At 47.7% G+C, this 21,368-nt stretch overlaps 1 protein-coding gene across 1 annotated transcript in view; it reads right to left on the bottom strand.

The window, feature by feature from the left end:
• Positions 1-1,996: 1,996 nt before the first annotated feature.
• LOC138570262 (coiled-coil domain-containing protein 194-like) overlaps positions 1,997-21,368 on the bottom strand; it is a 172,100-nt gene continuing 152,728 nt past the window's right edge. The window contains exon 5 of the mRNA XM_069649030.1: positions 1,997-2,831. Coding sequence (XP_069505131.1) covers positions 2,814-2,831 — 18 coding nt within the window. The 3' untranslated portion in view covers positions 1,997-2,813. The remainder of the gene's footprint in view (positions 2,832-21,368) is intronic.

A 21,368-nucleotide genomic window follows, 5' to 3' on the forward strand; every position in this document is an offset into this window, starting at 1 on the left:
GAATGGACCGACTTCTGTTTGGGTTGTGCCACACGTGCCTCCTGGGAATCGTTTTCACACCAGGGACCTTACACTATGCGGTGCCCCTAGACTGACGGGGGCAACTATACACAGCGGTCTTCCAGCACATTTCTGCTGCCTAGAACGTATCTTACCACCCCACCCTGACACTGGCTCAGCGGGTCAGGGGTCAACCAGTGCCATACCTCTCCCTTCTGGCACTGGAGCACGTGAACGCTCTTCGGGCTGCTTCCTCACCTCAGCTGCAGCTCACATGTCTTGGCAGCCCCCTCATCCCCTCCACCTCCTAGTGCACAGCTCACCCAGTCTGCCTAGTCTCCGTCTCGCTCTCCATGCACCCCAGCCCGGGATGTTACTGGCACATGCTGCCTGGTGCTATGTTCTTCATGCATTGGGGGGATGGACACTGGAGGCCATGGCCACCAAGGGTAAACCAGCACTGTCTCGCTGCACCCTTTTTTCTCCAACTGTCTTCACATTGTTTTCCCTAATCCTCTACAGCCCCTGGGAAAATCCATTGTGCCAAGCCAACTTGGGGATGACCCGTATTCACACTCCTTACTCCAACATTCCAAGAGCCGCCCCATTACAAGAGCTCAAGGTACAGCCTCTAACAACAGTTAAGTGCAGTGGCGCAAGTAAGGGCGATGACAGAAACTAATAGACGTCTGGCGTACCGGAGACTCAGAACTCGGAATGCACCTATATTTATTTGGTGAGTACTTGAAACAGCTATTCTATACGTCCCTTACATTATACAGAATACATTGTATTGCAACAGTAATCCCGAAAGAAGTGCCTCCAACCACAGGGCTGTCAGGACTATACTGCACTGATGATCCCTAATAAGGGTGAAACCAGGCATGTAGTTCTCCTGACAGCCTTGCACAGTGTCTGTATTGGGTTGATTAAGAAATCTATAAATAAGCGCTGTCATATAAGACAAAGGCAATTTCCTGGAGAAACAAAAATTGCATTGGGGTTAATTTGCATACCCACAATGCGTTGCTGATTTTGCTCAGAACTGCAGGTGAACTTCCAGCAATTGCTAATAGGTGGTGTTGTGGAATGTGTGACTTGGCTCACATGGACTATTCTTTTTTCACATTTCAGGTGAAAGCGAGGACCGTGGGGAGGGTTCAAGCCTTTTTATACCAATCATAACTTTCTTGGCGTTTTTTTTTTAAACAAAACCTCAAAATATAATGAAAATGTATGTAGCAACTCGGTTGCTGGATAAAGGAACTTTTCTGATCGGATACTGCTCTCTAGTGGTTGCAAAGCAAAAGAAAGGTAAGTCGTGCTGTCCCTCCCAGAAACAAGCGAAAGGACAGGCCTTTGTTTCTCTCCCTGTTGGGATTCAGAGTTACACCTTCCTATGCGTGCGCTTTCCTTTTTACGCTTTTCGATCATTATACTTCTATATTAATTTTGATCCTGGATTCCTGCTGTTTGAAGCATTTCTTTTGCTCTATAAAAGCTGCATTTTTTTTATTTTTACCCGTTCATTTTTTAAATATTTTCTTCAAGAAATATTGATGGAGACAAATGTACATACATATCTTCATTGAAATTGTGAAAATAAAAATACATTTTAAGCATTCAAAATGGCTTTGTGGAACAGCGCATGATCGGAGGTGCCTGCAACACGCAGGTGCGACTAGCAAACAGTCATTCAATCAAGCATCGTCAGGGCCATCAGACAGCTATGTGCGCGTAAACAGGAGCCAGAAACAGTTGTTATGTCAGTGACCACACATAAATTAGAGCGGTACTTTGTGAATATGCATTTCTTCATCAATCACTATTGCGGCTATAGTAGTAAAGCAGTCACACAGCTCTTGCGCCCAATCCAACAGTTATTGGGAGACAAATTACAAAGAAGTTATGCAATTATTTTGTTTTGATGATTCAGAAAGACATGAGTGCGTCACTTATCACGCACCCATCAAGCAGTTATTGAGACAGCAATTAATTAGGCAGATATTAGTGATACGTTTATTGTATACGATAAAGTACCCACGCTACACATTATATATGCAGTTAAACATCATAGAGCAAATTGAGTCACACACATTGATTTCCCTCAAAACTCATGTTTCATGAGGTCAAAAAATCCCTCCTTCACGTTGTTCAGATTAATTCCGTGCAGTGCCGGGCGGAGGGAAAAACACGGGGGAAAAGGTTATTCATTATGTGTCCTCATTGTCACCCGGGTGATTACTGACTATCCTGCGTGTAGTTCTCCTGGAGTTATTTCAGGATTCCTAAAAGCCTACGTGTCCTCCCACACAAGCACGGCCCATACAAAAAAGCTGCTACCATGAAAGTTCAGACCACTTGCTTTCTCGTCTGTGATCTGGAGGAAGGAGAGAGGGTTTACGGCTTGAATCATGTAGAGTATTTAAATGCATGTCAACATTTCCGATTCCATTTGGGCGATAGTAGCCCAGTTCTGTTTTTACCTTGAATTCTGGGACTTGTAGTCCTGGAGTACCCCATTATAAATCAATGACTGGAAGCCCCAGAATGATAAACACCAGGGACATGTTGGCATATATCACCTAGGGTCGGGGATGTGCTATTAGGAGAACTAATGTGCTGAGAGGGTCTATGTTAATGGCTGTGGGAAGACCCCTGCCAGATCCTCTGACTAGTGCAGGATTCAGTATGGTCTCCCAGGATACACATGTGCACTTTGGTAAGTCCATTGCAAGATCTTTGGAACATCAATTCAGGCGTTCTTAAGGGTCCATGGTGCCTTTGGTTCTTTGAGGGGGATCTTCCCGGATTTAGGATTTCAACCCTTCCTAAAAAGAAACAAATTGAAAAGTCAAATAATTGATATTTCCTTCCACAGGTGGGACAGAGGCTTGTAAATTTGGCAAAGTAGTCATTTGAATTATTTGAGCACAGCTTGGCATGAAGTGGAACTTTCCTGAGACACCCCCGTCACCTGAATAATTATACCCAATCCCAGTTGGTCTATAATAGCCTGTTAGAAACATAGAAACACTGGGTGCACAATACGCACATATTTGTATCACATCACTAAAGCAGTGCCTTGTGCAGTGTGCCATTACCTCGGTTGGGCAATGACCACCTTTATATGACAGTAGAACATGCCAGCAGCAAATATCATGGACGGCGATAGAATCACCCGAGCTTTGAAGAGCGGGCTGGAGACTCAATGCACATTATTGTTTTGTTTTGTTTGTTTGTTTATTTTATTCATAAAGCGCTCCAGACCCAGGGGTATATGGGCGCTCAAGAAAATGGTTACATGGCAGGTATATACATGTGATCAGTAGTGCCACATTTATACAGTTAACAATTATACAATAGATACAAAAAGCAGTCAGAAGAGTAAAGTTTCGCATAACATTTGTAATGAGTACATAAGAGACAGAGTTATAGAGGCTGTGTCAATGGGCGTGCGGTGGTAGTGGGTGCATACTGGTGTGTATGTAAGGTGTCCCAAAGGACCTGAGGTGGTCTTGATTATTTGTTCATTAGCCAGGTGATGACCTGGGTTCTAAATGGTTGAAAGGTAGGGATGGATTTGATGTCCAGAGGAAGTGTGTTCCAAAGTTGGGCGGCTAAGACCGGGAAACTGGATCCGCCGGCTCTTTTACAGGAATATTTGGACACCACCAGGCTTAGTGTGTTGGTGGATCTGGTGATTCTGGTGGGGGGTTTCAAGGTAAATTTGTCAGTAAGGTAGGGCGGGCAAGGTGGTTGAGGGCTTTGTAAGTGAGGCAGATAGTTTTTAGGTCGACTTTTTGTTGGATGGAGAGCCATTCACATGATTTTCTAATAGCAGAGATGTGTTCTCTCCTCGGAATATTAAGAGCAGCTCGGAGTGCGTTATTTTGGAGGACTTGTCATTTGTTGATTACGGATTTGTTTGCACCTGCATATAAGCCATTGCAGTAGTCAACTTTGGACTGAATAAGTGCTCTGGCTAGTGTGAGGCAGCTGTTGGTGGATAGCAGCGGTCTGCAAACCCTAATCAGCTTGACTCTGTAGGCAGTGGTTGAGGCGGTCATATTGATATGTTTGGATAGGTTGGTATTGGTATCTAGATAGAAACCAAGGATTTTTACACTTTTAGCAATGGGAATGGTGTTACCATCTATGGTGAAGTTGGTATAGCTAGGACTAAGTTTCTGGATGGTTTTGGGGGATCCGACAAGGAGCAATTCAGTCTTGTCATCATTCAGGCAGAGGCCATGTGTGGCCATCCATGCCTGAATGATGGAGAAAACTTTGTTGATCCGGCTGATGTCCGTATTTTAGTTACCGGATAGAGTTAGGAGTATCTGGGTGTCATCTGCATAATTGGTGTAGGTGACACCCAGATGGTCCAACTTGTCGAATAACGGCTTTGCAAAAATATTATAGAAAGTGGGCAAAACACAGGAGCCTTGTGGGACACCACAAGTGATGGGAATCGGGTCGGCCGCTGCTAGTGGGGAGAAGACGCACATGTTCCTGTTATCGAGGAAAGATTGGATCCATGAGATTGCCGAATGGGAGAAGTGTGCTGCCGTTGACAGGTGGTTACAAAGGATTTTGTGGTCAACCAGGTCAAAAGCACAAAAGCAGCAGAGAGGTCTAAAAGAAGGAGGATGGCAGACCTACCTTTATCTTTGAGTTCGTCGATCTGACTTTTGTTACTAGTAAATGAAGAACAGGCCAGACGTGCCAGACAATGAAATGTATCCGAGTTGCTAATACATTCTGCAGTGCTGCCCCCACATGCCAGGCAATTTCCAAAATGTATCTGTGAATTGCACAAACAATTCCGGGCCCAACACAATATCTAGGATCCAGAGGCGATATGCCCCTCGGTGGGGGTCTGACCCTGTAGGTAACGGGCCACCGCCCAAGTTCAGGGTCGAGCGCAGCAAGGATCCCTTAAAGAGGGTGGTGGTCCTGTTACCTACAGGGTCGGCCCACCACTGAGGGGCATCTCCCCTCAGTATCCTACATGGATGCTGGTTTAAAGTAAAAAAATAAAGAAACATACCTTTCCTGCGCTGTCCCAACTGAACCACACAGTGTTGTTAAAGCCTCAGTCCGTTTTCTACGTCGATGATTTTGAGGTCATCAGCATGGAAAACAGACTGAGGGGACAGCCGCACAGGAAAGGTACGTTTCTTTATTGCTTGTTTGGAAAACACTATTAGCACCTGTGTCGAAAACTACATGGGTGCTCTGGAGAAGAAAATGGAGAGCGGGAACGGAAGGGCGGCTGGCTGCCCAAGCAGCTTGCAATGTGGGCTTGTACCATAGTGTACAGTCCGCGTTCCGGGCCTACTTATTGGCTGGCACCCCCAACAGAGTGCTGATGCTAATTCGGTATGCCTTTATTTCATCGCCATGGATTTTTACAAAGTATTCTTTTTATGCAATTTCATCGAAAAAACTCTTTGAAATATTTGGGGTGTGGGGTAAGTGGTTTTGGGTTTGGGGTAGGGTTCTCAATATAGGGAAGGGGGTTTCGAGGGAACACTCCAAATATAACAAAATTGTTTCTAAGAGATTTTTTTTTAAATGCATCTAAAAAAATACTGTCAATCAAACAACATAGAACCGGTAATTTTATAATGGCTAGTGTGACATCTTGCCATGGGGTTGTCCGAATACAACCTGGTACTGATAATATGCAAAAGGTAATGTAAATGTGCCCGTCACCTAAAATATTGCTATGTCAATTTTCAAAATACCAGTCACTCTCAAACTGCCGTTGGGATTATCATATCGACATGCTTATTCAAAGAGTGGCACACTGGTTTCACTCACATTTCCATGTTCTGCACCTGGCTCCCATAAAATAGGCATTACAATTTTGCTCCATTCAAGACAATAGATACTCTAGTTTTTACATTATCCACAACAAAGTGCTTTGTAAGTATTACACTGTCCCCCTGTGTGGAATTCAACCATCCGCACAGTTAGTGTGCACACACCTGGGCTTTTTTGACATTTCAAATGAAATTGAATGATGGTAGATCAACCTCCAGAAAATGTGTGGGGCTAATCCACGCACATTTTCCTATGCTCACTGCACATTGTACGCATAGACCCATGTATTCTGGGTGGACACACTCTACAGGCAACGCCACCCCTGTCCTAGTTAGTTGGGATCTGTCAGGTGGAGTACATGATGCGTCTCAGAAGGGGAGGACCAAACCTTTCTCCTGCCATGGCAAGCCTAATTAAATAACAAAGGCTCCATGGATCCACCCTGTCCCTTTGTGAGCCCTGCAGATGCTGACAGCAATTAACATAATTAACATATGACTAGAGTGTACTTCAAACAGGCCCACATGGGGCCTGGCTGCAGAGTTTAACAAAGGAGACTGGAATCCCCAAAAACGTTTGAAATGCATGGTGTCAACCTGAAGCCAGCTCCCACCCTCAGTATCAATGGACAGTGACATTTCATGTCTGAGACTGCATGTATTACAGTATTCATCCCCGCAGGGAGACTCCATTCAGAAGGTTTGCGTATGTGGATTGACGGCGCCAGAAAGTCTGATCCCGCCGCAGCTTTAATCAGGAACTACAGAGAGCTCCATTGACCAGAGAGACCCTTTGATCCACAATAGACAGCAAGATGGGTGGGACTTAGTAAGACATGTTTTCACCCCTCTAAATGTTCTGTTGCAAAGCACTCTGGTTATGACCTCATGCATACAGGAGATTGTTGGTGGGGACCCAGGATTGTTTCATCACGGTAGGCTTAGCCTACACTAATCCCTGTTGTCCATTTGGCTTCAAAAGAGGGTCAAGACCCTCTTTTGGGCAGACCATCTGAACACTTTGCAAGGAGTAGCAAGAGGAACTCTGTATTGGACACTGGCTGATGGAACACTCTGCCTTAGATCTTACGCAGTGAAGGAAGGCCAGGAGTTCCAAGAGAGACGTAAGATCACTCCCCTAAATATCTCCCAGTGAACAGAGGGAGATAGTGAATCCAGAGGACCCTCCAGCAGCTCCACAACCGGTACCCAGCCAGCACACAGCGTGCTCTGCTAGGCTCTGCAGCAAGCTTCCTAGGTGGGAAGTGCCAGAGACACACTGAACCAAACCAATGACAAGGCAGCTGCCTGTACCCCTCTCCTCACCTTTTGAGCGTCCTCCTTAAAGGACGACACAAGAACAGTGAAGAAGCTAGGAGGAGTGCATCGACAGTCATCTACCAACATCTGCCTCATAGGACATTTTAGAGCCAGTCGAAACTCTCGTCTGCAACCAACTGCACCGCTGACTGTTGTTACGCCTTGCTCGCCGAACTCCCTGCCGCTTGATACCCGCAGCTGTCTTCTGTCTTTAACTCTGTCGCAGAAGCTGCAAAGCGCCCTGTCGAGCACCAAGAACATCAACAGCACAAGTAACATTGTGGTTCTCCCCCCCTGGACATTTTACGACCTATTGCTCCCTTTGTGTTGAAACCAAGTACCCTTGAACTATTGCGATGAATTACTATAAGGACTACTCTCCTGTCAGTATCCAGAGTGCATCCCTTTTTTCTTCTTTGAAACTGTCCCCTGCATTCCTTTACAGGGTCGGTTGTATTTAATATAGTGTGCTACAACTGTCTGTTGCGATAATAATAAAGTAGATATTTTTATACGACCATGTCTGGACAATCACTTTTATCATTGGGTAATAATTGTATTTTCACTGTGTTGCAACTAACCAACGATTCACGACCTTTCAGAGATAAGCCTGCCATTCCGTACACATTACCAAAATTGGACATGGAGGTTTATAAATTGCTTGTGTTTCCAATCTGTTCGGATCCCTTCGGGTGTACTAGAGTCCTGGGGCTTATTGATGGTTGAGAAACCGATAATCATCCCTGGACCACTGGTGCCCCGTAAATTGATTCGTCACCCCCTGCCTCCAAAACAAATTGCCAAAGTAGGCCAATGTCACATTGTTCCCTGAAAAATGATCATGGCAATTTAAACAGTGCCATGCCATTGTGGTGACAGTGAAGCAAATTGTCGTAGTAATTCCTGCTTTGACACAGACAATGACCATGCCGTTTTCACTTTCATTCAGAAAAGTTAAATGTTATTTTCAACATTGCCTGATATATTTTCTCTGCAAGGTGCATTGTCATGTGAATTTTCAGATTTCATCCGACGCTGAAGTGACCTAGGTAATACACATCGCTGACCAAAAGGCAGTGTTAGGCACTGCGTTAAGTGGGGTGAGAAATTGAGGGGGTGGGGGCTCGTTTAGGGGCGTGGCTTGCATGATGATCGTGGTCTAGGACCTGATGGGCGCTGCCTAAAAACGAACATGTAAAAATGGTATGGCCTACATAACTAAGCGCATATTGCAACGCAGTCTGCTTGCTACAAACTAAATAGATAAATCAGCCTGTGCACCCAGCACACAATGCATAAATAAATAAACAAATCAGGTAGTGTTTCCGACAAACAAGGCATAAATAAATGCACGACCTGGTTTACTTATTTATGCATTGTTTGTTGGAAACACCTCCAAAAGTGATTTGAAGTAGTTGTTCAGGTAGCCCAGCAAGAGCAACCTTGTAGAACCATGGAAGTGGGCCTCACTTACTGTATCAAATGACCATAGTTGGGGTAAACTGGAGCCTGAGACCATGGGGGTGGCAGCATGGGCTTGATGACTGATGATGACCATGCAGCATGACTCAGCTCTCAATGTGTTGCTAGCAACCCCCCTGCAGGGTGGTGCTCTGTGTCATGAATGTTGTGCGCATTGGAAGAGCAATGCACAGGTGGTACTTTTTGAGTTGATAGGCTGTAGAGGCAATGTGTGGAACCGAACACTGCAGCCTATGAGAATACTAACAGGGTTTTGGGGACAATCCAGATTCAAGGGAAACCAAAAAGAAACCAGCATGTAGTTGTTGAGTGCCTGTGCGCTGACTCTGTGTATGAGTGTATGAGGTCAGACTGTTGCTAGGTCATTTTACATTCTTGCAGGAAGTGTCTTATGATGAGTGTTTCCTTTTCTTGCCTTTCCTCTCTTTCGTTGCTCTTATTGCTTCACTCCACTGCTCCAATCTCATCGTGTCTTTCCTTTCCTCTCCTCTTTTCAATCCTTCGCCCCTCTTCACCTGTCTCACACCTTTAATTACTCTTCTTCGTCTATCCTCCTTCTCTTCCATTCCTTTACCCCTCTTCGGCATTGTCACACTTGTCTTTCCTCTCCTTGCATCGCTCCTCTCATCCTTTTCTCATTGTTACTCCTGTCATTCCTCTCCTCTTTCAATCCTTCACCCCTCTCACCACTATATTTCCTCTCCTTCCACCTCTCTTCTACTCCTTCTCTTCCCTTACTTCTCTATTCGCACCCATCTTTTATTTTCACTCCTCCTCTGCTCTCATTCCAGGACACCTCTTCTCCATTCTAACCTACGATTTTCCTCTCTTCCTTTTCTCTTATCTAATTTCTCTCAATCTTTCTACTGTAACCTAATTTTCTGTCACTTTCTTGTGTTTCTTTCCTACTTTTCATTCTCTTTCCATAATTTTCTGACTAATTTATGCACATCTCGACTCCTTTGTGTCCCTGTCTTTCCTCCCCTTATGTTCTCTCTCACGTTTTCTTTTCTCTATTTCATATGAATATTTCTCTCCTTTTTTTTCTCTCCTTACCACATCCCACCGCCTCGCACTTTTCTCATTACTTTGCTTCTCCCCTTTTCACTCTCACCTTTCATCATTAATCTGCTCTTCTACTTAGTTAGTCATTCCTGTGCGCTTTTCTCTCTCCAGTACTTTCCATGCTCCAACTTTCTCTCAAACTGTAGTTTTTCTCATTCATTTCCCTCCCTTTGCTCCTTCTCTTTTTCATTCCTTCATTCCCCTTGCTTGCCTTTATTCCTCTCTATCTTCTCTATTTTTCTTAACCTTTTCTGGATCTCCTTTCTACCTCTATCTACTCTTTTTTTTCTCTGCATACCACAGCTGTTCCCTATTTACATCTCTTTTTATCAATCTGCTCTTTTCTTTCCTTCACAATTTCCTTTTCCTCTTTTAGCTCCCGATCTCCGTTGTTCCCCTCTTTCCATTGCTTCTTCTCACCACTTTTCTTTCTCACTCTTGTCCTTGCCTTCTTATCCCTCTGTTCTTCAAGCTCACTTGTTACTCAATTATTTTTCTGCCTGCCCCCTCCCCTTACTTCACCAATACTCCCTTCTTCCCCCTGCCATGTTCCTTTCTCTGTTCTCGCACCTTTCATTTTGCTCCTTCTCTTCCTGTGCGTTTTCTCTACCTCTTGTCTTTCTCTACCTGTTTCCTGCCTTGATTTTCTTGCTGCCGCTCTGTTATCTCTTGCTTTTGTCCCGGTCCTTCTTTCCTTCCTTCGTTCTTCTCCTCCTTTGCCTGGCCCCAAGCGCCCTGCGAGGCACTATACGTCCCTTTCCACTTATCTTTGTTTCTTTCATGTGTCTATCTTGTGCTCTCTTTCTCTCAGAATCCACCATCTCTTCTTGCTCAGCTTGGGCCTCATTATGAGTTTGAAGTAGCCATGCCCTTAATAGGGCCATGGCTGCCTCCAAACTCGGGTCCGGGTCCGTGGTCCCTGAATGGGGAAATACCAGGCCATTCCGACTTTGGAGGGCCCGGTATTTCCCCATTCAGGGAACCTGTACCCGGACAAACCCCATTCCCATTTGAGCCCCCATAGGGTCAATGGGAATGGGGGGCATGCTAACAATGGGCCCGTTAATGACAGGCATGCTTGTCCCCTCGCGGGACCCGCAAAGGACGTCTGGTAAAACCAGACGTTCGGTGCGGGTCCCATGAGGGGACCTCGTAATAGGGTGGTACGGAGTTAACGGCTCTGGCACCTTTACCGGCGCCGTTAACCCCTTACTGCCCTCCTCGTAATGAAGCCCCTTGTGTTTCGCCCTGTGTCCTCCTCTTCCACTTCTCTGTCTCGCTGTTACATACCTTCCTTCTTGCTCCATTCCTTCCTACCGTTCTGTGACCCCATTCTCTTACCCCATACTTCCACTGTCCCCCACACTCTCCGTTTTCACATCCTCTGGCTCGTCTCTGGCAGCCTTGCTTGTTCTTGGCTTTCCTAAATTATAACCAACAACAGCGAGCAAGAAAACAGCAGAAAAACAGACAGTGAAATCATCCATGATCAAATGCATTTGCAATGCTACACACAATGCATAAACAAGTAAATTATCCAGGTTGTGCGCACACCGGGAACAGACCACGACCTGGTTTATTTATTTATGCATTGTTTGTCAGATACACGTATCTGACAATGTATAAATAAATAAATAAATAAACAGGGTCTGTACAATTGTGGGTTCAGTGATCAAATCTGCAGTGCTCAGCCCCAAGGTTCGCTGAGGGTCAAAAATGCCTCAGTGAAATGGGGAAGGGTTGGCGGCATGATTCTGCCCACAGGCAACAAAGGGTCACAGTGTAGCCAACTCCTCAGTAAGGACAGTAGCTATTGGCTGTCCTAAAAGTAGCTAGAAGTAGCTGAAGACGTCATCGCCTAATTTGCATAATTGGCCACGTGCATGAAGGGTGATTGCAGAGGGCACGGTTGTTATAGCCTCTCGTTCAATTTTTCAGCCAGCTAGCTGCCTAATTGTACATTTTGCCACAGCCCTAAAAAATGGCTTCAGTTCATACCACGCAGTACTCTTTATGTATTGGCTCATGCAAGCATGCTGAGATGTGCAGGTGAGTGTGGTAGCAGGCCTTGTCAGAAGATGGCCAGCTGACCAGAGTCATTTTACGCAGAAGGCATTGAGACACTGAAATTGCCAGGAAGGGACAGGGCGTGAAGGTTATTTGTCTGCAAAAGGACATTTTGCTTTTTCTATGAAAGGTATTGTATAACGTATGGCGTGGTCTGATGACCTAATGGCAGTACATAACATAATGTATAAGTGCCGTACAATTCATGCCCACATTTAAAATAACAGAAAAGCACATTCATTTGTGCCACTACCATCTTTAGTGTGTACATTACAAGCAAAGCAAAGCCCCTTAAACAGAACGTACGGCATACAGCACTTACTGTAACGAGGTCGAGAGACTTGCAGCTGTACAGCAGTGGTGACCGAGTGAAGAATTTCAGGCAGGCCCGGCACAAACAAGACTCACACGAGTCGACTGGAGTAGGGAGTAACTGTGGCAGAGCAGGGACGTTCATGAGCACGGACCGACGACGACAATGAAAAGATTAGAAATGGAAAGTTTTGTTTTGTTGTGCACAGCAAGATAATCCCACGGGCCGGGGCTCGAAAAAGCTCCTCATTGTCAGTGACGTCACGTCACTTGTGTGCAGCCTGCAAGATCGGGTGTATTGATTGTTCCATTGACTCCGCTCTGGTACTTGATTGCGGTCGTGGGCCAACGTAACGTTACTTCTATTGTTTTGGAGACTTAAACTTTTTCTATTGGTTTGGAAACTTGTGTAAATGACACAAGTCTCCAAACCAATAGAAAAAAGTTGCTAGATTTTTGGCTAGCTGCTGTTTCAGCACAAAGTCGCCAGGGGCCAGTGATTTCTCGCTAAATATAGCGAGAAAGTTGGCAAGTTGGCAACACTGCAAAGGGGCTGTGACTTCCTCTGGTGACCCCTCATGAGAGTTCGCCAGAGGAAGTTACAGTTTGAAGACGCTGTTTGTTTTCTGCAGGCAGCTGTGACTGACAGAAGTGTCAGCCAGCCACAGCGTCGCTCGGACAGTTTGCACACCACTGTGGCTGGCTCGCACTTCTTAGTCACAGCTGCCTGATTCAATCATGGCGGCAGGCTCAGCTCCCGTCATGGCTGAGGCCATGGTGGGATAATGACCCACCTTGGTATGGTGGGACCGGGAAGCCACGGCTCAGCCTCACTCTTTGAGCCCCCGGCTGGAGTAGGTCGACTTATAGCACTGGTGTGAGAAATGTAAAGAAATCACACAGCAGTTAAAGTTGTATAACAAAATGAGGGCCAACCAGACTTTCATTCTTTAATGCAGATTGCGTTGCAATGTGGTAGCACAGGAGGCTCGAGACGATGTTAAATTGGTTGAGGGTGCAAAGTGGATACCTTTACGCAAAAGACTCCTCAACTCTATCTCTACCACCCCCTCCTTTTCTCCCATAACTAATGTCTCTCAGCACCTCTGCACAGTCTTGCTACACGCGGCCCCTGTCACATACCAACACCGGCCTTGCACTATTACTACACCCCAGGGATATCCTCTCCCCAATTCTTCGCACAACACACACCTGCGGTCCTCCCATCACTCTCCTTTCATATCCCATATGTTCCCCCACATGCATACACACACCCGCCACACAAACCACCCTAAATCGCCCCCGCGCCCCCCTGTCATTTCAGATACACTCTTTCCAAACCCACACGGGGCACCCTTCCCACAACGGATAGATTGCAACTGTTGCTGGCATCAGATCATCAGCGACTAAACCCAGCAGCACTGCACCACATCACTCAACCTTATGCTTGCACGACCACACACCACTGCACCAGCATTCAGCACCTTCTCAGCCCTGGCTTTCTACATCTTAGGTCCATAAATGAGAGCTGGCTAAGCGAGCACCTTGCCGAGCATCGCACCTCCTCTATGCTCTGCTGTGAGACGCTGCACACTAGATGCTCAGGGCCCCTTTACTGACAAGAACCACCAGCAAAACACGGTGTCCAGTCATAAAGACGCCGACAAAAATCCCACTGTCGAAAATGTCGTTTTTAAAAATTCACTTTTCAAGGTGTATATTATATGTGGGATCTGGGTTAGGGTAATAATTTATTGTAAGGGGAGTATGGCGGTGCTGCGGGGGTCTCCCCCCACATATCAATGCGTTGAAAAGTGTAAAAAAATAAAATCAGTCTTTTCGGCCGTGGGTTTTTTCTGGCGAACATATCTCATGGAGCTGAAAACACAAACCTCCTCCCCTTTCCTAAGCCCTGAAGGTGAATCCCTGACGTTATGCTGCACACGCTCTGCCACACCACCACCCTGACAATAACCGCTCATTCGTACACGGTTTCATTGACGCCACCTTCGGAGAATTCAACAAATGCTTGCGTCTAGCTCATAGCTCTATCTACTACCAGTACCCTCAGCAGCAACTCTAAAATTCCCCGACACACGCATGAAGCATCCAACCCACGCAGTAGTGGCCACCTTTATAGTGCGAAATGCTAGGACTTGCTGCCACCATTCCCATACCTCCGGCTTGCAGTGGCCATTTCCTTTAAAGAACTGGAAACCCCTGCTCCTCTAGAAAACACTCCCTATCTCACTGACACGCTGGAAAAGATCCATCCCTTCCCTCACTCCTCAGCCATCCTCCTCCAACCACTCTCAATCTGTAGGCCCTCCAACTGAGCCGTGTTTCTCACGACTGGATCTTTACAGCGTCAGAAGCTAATCCCTATAAAAAAAAAAAAAACTGTCCACGCCAACAGAAAACAGTGTCCCCATGGCTCTCCCCCACCCTCACTCACAACACAGCCAGAGCAGGAATAGGGTGCTACTCACCACCCCATGGACAAACTGGCCTCCTGGCTTTAGCTGAAACATTCCTTGGACACTGTTATGTTCCTGTTCCCAGCCGATGCACCGGCGGAAAACAGGGTTGAGGGCCTGGGGCTACCAGGCCGCGCTGCGCAGCTCCAGTGGGAACAATCAAGACACGGACACAGCTGTGTTGCTGTCCTGCCCCGGCACTGCCCTCGCTGAGCGGGGATTTTATTGGTGACGCCTTACATCACCGCATAGCGGGACGTAAGGCGGATATAACATTCCTCCTTTATTTTAACCAAAACATTAACAACAACAATGCGACATTGGGTAGTGTTTCTTACAGTGAGTTTGGTAGTCACTCGGGCTGTTCTTCTACCGCTCATAGTCTCTGAGCCTGGCTGTGGGCCGGTGTGCAGTTCTTAGCTCATATCGTCCACCCCTGGGTGCTATCCCCTGACTCCCCTCTGGTTGCTCACCTTCATAGTTCGGCTCACCCAGCTCTGGTTCTCTCAGCAATTCTTCCACTCTGTCTTCGAGGGACATTTCGCCTTCCTGATGATTGCTCTCCTCTCCCCTTAGCTGGTCATCTTCTTCTTCGTGTTGCGGTGCACCATCCATCCATAGATCTTTTGGGACTGTCTTGAACTTAAACGAATTTCTTGTGACTTGTCTCTGTCCCCTCTTGGCTGTTACCATGGTCCCGTGCCGGTGTGTTATCGTCCATGGGACGGAGTCATACTGTGTGTCTAGTTTGGACTTGGATGGGTTTCTCACCATTACCACCTGGTCGCCTACTCGGTGGCGGGACCTCTTGGCGTTCCTCTTGTTGCTCATATGTTCATTGGCCAAGGTTCTTCTCAGTTCGGTGCGTGCCCTGTCGTACGTGTCCATGCTTCTACTTGGGTGATGTGGAATGCATGAGTTAATGATGGTTCTGAACATTATGTCCGCCGGCGGTATCCCCATGGTGCTGTGTGGTGTTACCCTGTAATTCCTCAGGAATCTGTAGAGGTCCACTCTCCAGGGGCTTGAGTTTTCGCACGACAGGCGCAGGACTTTGTTTATTGATCGCATGTAGCGTTCCACGTTTCCGTTAGCCTTGGCATAATGTGATGGTACTGAATGTCGAGTTCGGTTAGGTACTTCCTGAACTCCTCTCGTTGGAATGGTGGACCATTGTCACTCCGAATACGCCTTGGGAGGCCGTGAGTGGTGAACATTTTCTCCATCGCTGGTATGAACACCTCCGCCGCCGTGGATGTCATGATTTCGACTTCTGGGTACTTAGAGTGGTCGTCGATCGCCACCAATAGGTGTATGCTTTCTTGAATCAGAAGTCTATGCTGATGGCGTCCCATCTTGAGGCCCCTTGCTCCGCTGATAGTATGGGCTCAGGAGTTGGCGGCGCCCCCGTTATTTGGCATGGGAGACATGTGTTGATCAGTTGCTCCACTTTCCCATTGATCTGTGGGAACCAGATGCGGTGTCTGATCCAGGCCTTGGTTCTTACCGTTCCTTGGTGACCCTCATGCGCCAATGCCACGATTCTGTCCTGCATGCTTGTGGGGATGACGATACGGGTCCCTCTTAGAATGAGCCCTTCTTCTGTGATCGATAGGTCTTGTCTCACAGTGAAGATGCCAGTTAGGAATTCTTTTGCCTCAGCTGCTCGATTGTGGGTGTTATGTAGGAAGGACCTCCATTCCCCCGAGCTGATCGTGTCTTTGACTAAGTCACAGCATGGGTCGGCTTGCGTGGCCCTACAATGTCTTCAATGCCGATGCCTCTTGGCTTCATTGTGTGGATCACCTGGCAAATGTGTTCCTCCGTTTCTTCCGCTGCGTGTATCTCCCACGGTGTGGCTGCTCGCGGGTGTCTTGATAGGAAGTCGGCTGGGTTTCCACTGCCTGGCTGATATGCTAATTCAAAGTCATATTGTTGTAGGTGTAGTAACCACTTTCCTATCCTGGCCGGAGGATGTGAGGATGAGCCAGTGAAGATGGGGAATAGCAGTTTGTGGTCTGTGTAGGCCTTAAATTATCGGCCATAGAGATAGAAATGAAAATGACGGCAGCCCCACAACACTGCGATCGCTTCTTTTTCAATATGGGAGTACTGTTGCTCCGCCATTGTCAGGGCGTGGGAGGCATATGCGATCGGCATCGACTCTCTTGTGTTTGCCACTTGTATGAGGCTGGCTCCTAGGCCCACTGGGCTGGCATCGACGTACAGCTTGGTCGATAATGTGGGATCATAATATGCCATGGTGGTGTCTGCCGAGAGTGATGCCTTGATTTGCTCGAATGCTTCTTGGCAGTCAGGGCCCCACAGCCATTTCGTGCTGGCCTTTGTGAGTTCTCTTAACGGTTCTGTTAGCATTGCCAGGTTGGGGATGAACCTCCCGCAGTAGGTTGCCATTCCTAGGAAACTGTGTACCTCAGTTGGTGTTATTGGGGGTGAGGCAGCTTGGATGTCTGCTACTTTTTGGGGATCCACCGAGATGCCTGCACTGTTGAAAGTATACTCAAAGAAAGAGATCTCCTCCTTCAGGAACACGCACTTGTCCTTGTGGACTGTTTGGCCTGCATCCTCTAGCCTGGTAAGTAGCATGTGGAGCCGATGTATGTGTTCTTCCTTGTTCTCTGCATGTATGAGAATGTCATCACTGACATTTAATACCCCCGGGATGCCACGTATCACCTCCTGGATCGTTTGCTGAAATATTTCGGCTGCAGAGGAGATCCCGAAGCTGAGTCGCTTGTATCTGCGTAGCCCAATGTGAGTGGAAAAAGTCGTGATGCACCTGGAATCACGGTGAAGTTTCAGTTGGTGATACCCAGCATTGAGGTCGACCTTCGAGAAAAGCTTGTGAGGTCCGCTACTATCTCATCAAGGGTCGGGCTGATGTGATGCTCCCGTTTTATCGCTGTGTTGGGGTGGCGCATATCAATGCATATTCTCACTTTCCCGGGTTGTTTGGGTTTCTTGGTGACGACCATGGGCAACACCCAAGGTGTGGTCCTGTCACTTCCTCAATGATGCCCGCTTTCTCGGGTGCCCGGATTTCTTTCTCCACCTGCACTTGTATGTGAAATGGCATTCTTCGGTGTCGTACGGCTCGTGGTTGGACAGACTCATCGATGTGCAGCTTCATGGACTTCCTTTTTAGGCATCCAATCCCCTTGAGGAGGTTGGGGTACCTTCCGAGAATGCTGTCGACATCTTGTGACTCGGTTACCTTGCATATGAATCTTATGAGACCGAGGTCCTCTGCTGCGTCTCTGCTTAGTAGACACTAGATTCCAGCGTTTACGACATAGATTTTGGACTGCAGCGACTTGTCACCCTTGCTGAGTGTGGTCCGGAAACGGCCTACTATGGGCAGTGGAGTTTTGCACCCATACGCAAAAAACACTGTGTCCGTTGCTTTTAGGACTGGTGGGGCCCGTAGTTTACTGAATGCGGTCAGCGGCATGACATTTACAGACACCCCTGTCTATAGTCATTTGCGTGTCTTGTCCTTGGGTGGCTATTTGGCATTTCGCCTTCTCAGTTTCCTTTTGGGTGTGTTGTCTCTGTAGTTCAGTGCTGAGACCAGGTACATTTTCTTTCCTTTTTTCCATTGCTCGTTTGCGGCCCCTTGCTGGGATTGTGCTACATCGTCCCCTTCCTCCTCGGTCAATGAATTTGCAGTCTCGACTCGGCGAGCACTGGCTTCTTTCTTCTTCTTTCCCGAGGTTGAGGTCCGCTGTTGTGGAGTCTGGGGTTGTTGTGACAGCCCCGATGATCTGCAGACCTTCGTGTAGTGGTCTTTTCTGCCGCATGCCACACACGTGGTGCCTTGGGCCGGGCAATTGTCTGCCATGGCGAGGTCCTCTGCACCACCCACATTCCGTGGGTCCTGGGGTCCTTGGTTGCCATTTGGGGTGTGCGTTGTTACCGCCAGCCTCTTCCCTCGTGTATTGACGGTTCGTGATTTGGGCCACCGTCACCGTCATGAGTACCGGTTGGAGTTTCTGCAGGGTCGTGCCCATGTGCGCTGCTCTGGCATGTGCCAACTCCCTCTAGGGGCCAAGTTCCAGGATTCTGGTCAGAGATATGCCTTTTTCACTGAGCACCATCCTCCTCAGCTTTTCTGAGTGCATCCCATTAATAATCTTTTGTCGGATTTCCTTTTCAACGTTGGTAAATTCGCATGAGATTGAGAGTTTCCGTAGCCTGGTGTGATAGGCATCCAGTGTCTCGTCCTCTAGCTGAATAGTGGTACAGAATATAAATGTCTCATAGTCGGGATTGAGCTGCGGTATGAAGTGGGCCGTGAGCACATCCTTTGCTTGTTGGTAGATGTCGAGGCCATCTGCTATTTCCAGCAAGTTGTATGTGTAAGACCTCATCCCCAACGTTCAGTAGGCGGCGGTACCTCAGTTTCCTTGATGTGGTAATGTCTTTGCAATCTTTGGCCATCTTGATTTTTTGCAACCACAGCTGCCACCGGGGGCCAACCGATGACGGATCAGTGTATGGATCGAAACGGCCAAAAGTGATCGACGTCCCCACTTGTGGGCGTGCTTGTGGCATGGATGGTGACAGATTTGCGGCCATTCTGGAGGGCGTGCTAGGCCTGGGAGTCGAGCTTCCTGTCGCCATGGTACGTGGCTCCGGTGCTTGCCTGTGTGCACGTGTTGCGATGCCCCCTCACCTCAGTATTCGCAGTCCAGCTTGGTTCTCCCGTCTTGTGGTGGAGGTATGGGTTCGATGTTCTTGCCTGTCTCCCCTTTTCAAACAGGTGGGCTCCACAAGTGCCTGCCAGTTGTTTCTGGGCCTTCAGGGTTTGATGTATGTCCACTGTGTTCAAATTCCTGGATGTGTGCCAGTCAGTTCCAGTCCATTGGGATGGTGGAGTTAGGGAGACAGGGAGACGAAGAGAAAAGAGAAAAAAAATATATTTTTTTCTGGTGGGGGTGGGCCCCACACCCTACTTCCAAAAATGGTGCCCCTGCCGAGGGCTTGATTAGCTGGGTGTCGCGTGCGCCGTTCGTTTCACTTGCCTCGTTGCCAATGTTATGTTCCTGTTCCCAGCCGATGTGCCGGTGGGAAACAGGGTTGAGGGCCTCGGGCTACCAGGCAGCGCTGCGCAGCTCCAGCGCCAGCAATCGGGACACGGACGCAGCTGCGTTGCTGTCCTGCCTCGGAACTGCCCACGCTGAGCGGGGGCAGGGCTTTTATTAGTGACGCCTTACGTCACCGCGTAGCGGGACGTAAGGCGGATATAACAGACACTGTTTAAAAGAATGAGAAAGTGCACTACACAGACAGGATCCAGGCTGCGATTGTTCTCAAAGAGAACCATTTTATATAGCCTTGGTCAATTCAGAACCCCCAGCTTGCTCCAACACCTTGCTTCTCCCTCAAGCCCTGACTGACTCAATGCCTTCCCACTTCACCCCCAAAGTAAGCCTCCCCCAGCCCCCATTTAATAGCCACACTAGGCATCTGCATGCCCCTCTCTGTGCTATCCTCTCTCCGACTACAGATTCAGGTGCCCCTATGCCCACCCCATCACCCTTTCTAAAGGCCTTCACTAGACTCTCCTGCTCACAATTAATACTGCTGGTAACCAAAGACTGATGCTCCCGCCCGCTTGTACAGCTTATGAGTACTTCTACCTACATACATATCTTACAGTAAACTATGAGCCGTCATTTTAAGGCTTTCTAATTTCGCTCTATAGTCCATCATGAACATATGGTTCTATGTTAAAATCCTGCTGGTGGCCGCTCGTCCAAAAGACAGCACTGTTGGGCATCCTGGAGCAGCCGATAAAGGGCAGGATTGTCCTTCCATCGAACTGCCATTTGTGCTGCTCCCTAATACATACTAGCCATTACGCCACTTATCCCAAACCAATTCACCAGTATCAAACTTGCCCCCCAAAGCCCCTGTTCACCCCGCCACTCCAAAGCGATGATCTCCGTCCCTCCACACACTTACCTGGTCTCTGGCTGTTGCCTTCGACTTCCCACCTCCAGGCTGGGCCGCTGTGGCCCCTAACCTGTTTCTGCAGTCATCACTAGGTGCTAGTTCCTGGGCGCGATCTTTTTACGATGTGGCCATGGGAACGCAATCTAGAGACTGTATACCTAAATTACAGCATGGTACCCACGCAATAAAAGATGGCAACATCTAACCCATCCTCAAGAAAATGTCCTTGGAAAGTAGGGGCCCCGGCAAACTGCAGCTATATCCCTAGCTTTCCAAAATGCACTCTCCAGAGCAACTGCATGCTTTGTTTGACTTCGGTTATTGTCCAGACCATGCAGCTGCCAATTAAGAAAATGTTGGGGGAATTGATTCAACTGTAAGATGGAGTAAAGCAAAGGTGTAACAGACGACTTGATCTCCCTTGACCTTCATTAGTCTCTTACATGATCATGCTCAACTTCTCAGTACATCAACTTTGGCTCTTAGACATTCAGGGATCTGCCCGCAGCTGGATCATTTCCTTTCCTGCAAGGAAGCCACAAACTGTATTATTATTTCATTGTTTAACCCATGGATCTAGCTCGAGAGCAGTGGAGTGCTCTGTAGAGTGTGGGTAGCCAGGGTTATGGCTGGCATCTTTTAACAGTAGCGCAGTACTGTGAGTTGAGGTCTATGAGTTGGTAGCCACAAACACCTTCCTCTCTGCTGGCACCACAGTTTCCTGTAGCATCTGCCAGTGAGCCTCCGACTCTCCAATCCATCTGATTGGTCCCCTGGCTACTCTAAGCCATCTCCAATCATGCAAATGGCACACATGCCACACGCAAGATTAGCA

The sequence above is a fragment of the Ambystoma mexicanum genome, chromosome 1p (assembly GCF_040938575.1).
Source record: "Ambystoma mexicanum isolate Mex_15411 chromosome 1p, UKY_AmexF1_1, whole genome shotgun sequence".
NCBI lineage: Eukaryota > Metazoa > Chordata > Amphibia > Caudata > Ambystomatidae > Ambystoma > Ambystoma mexicanum.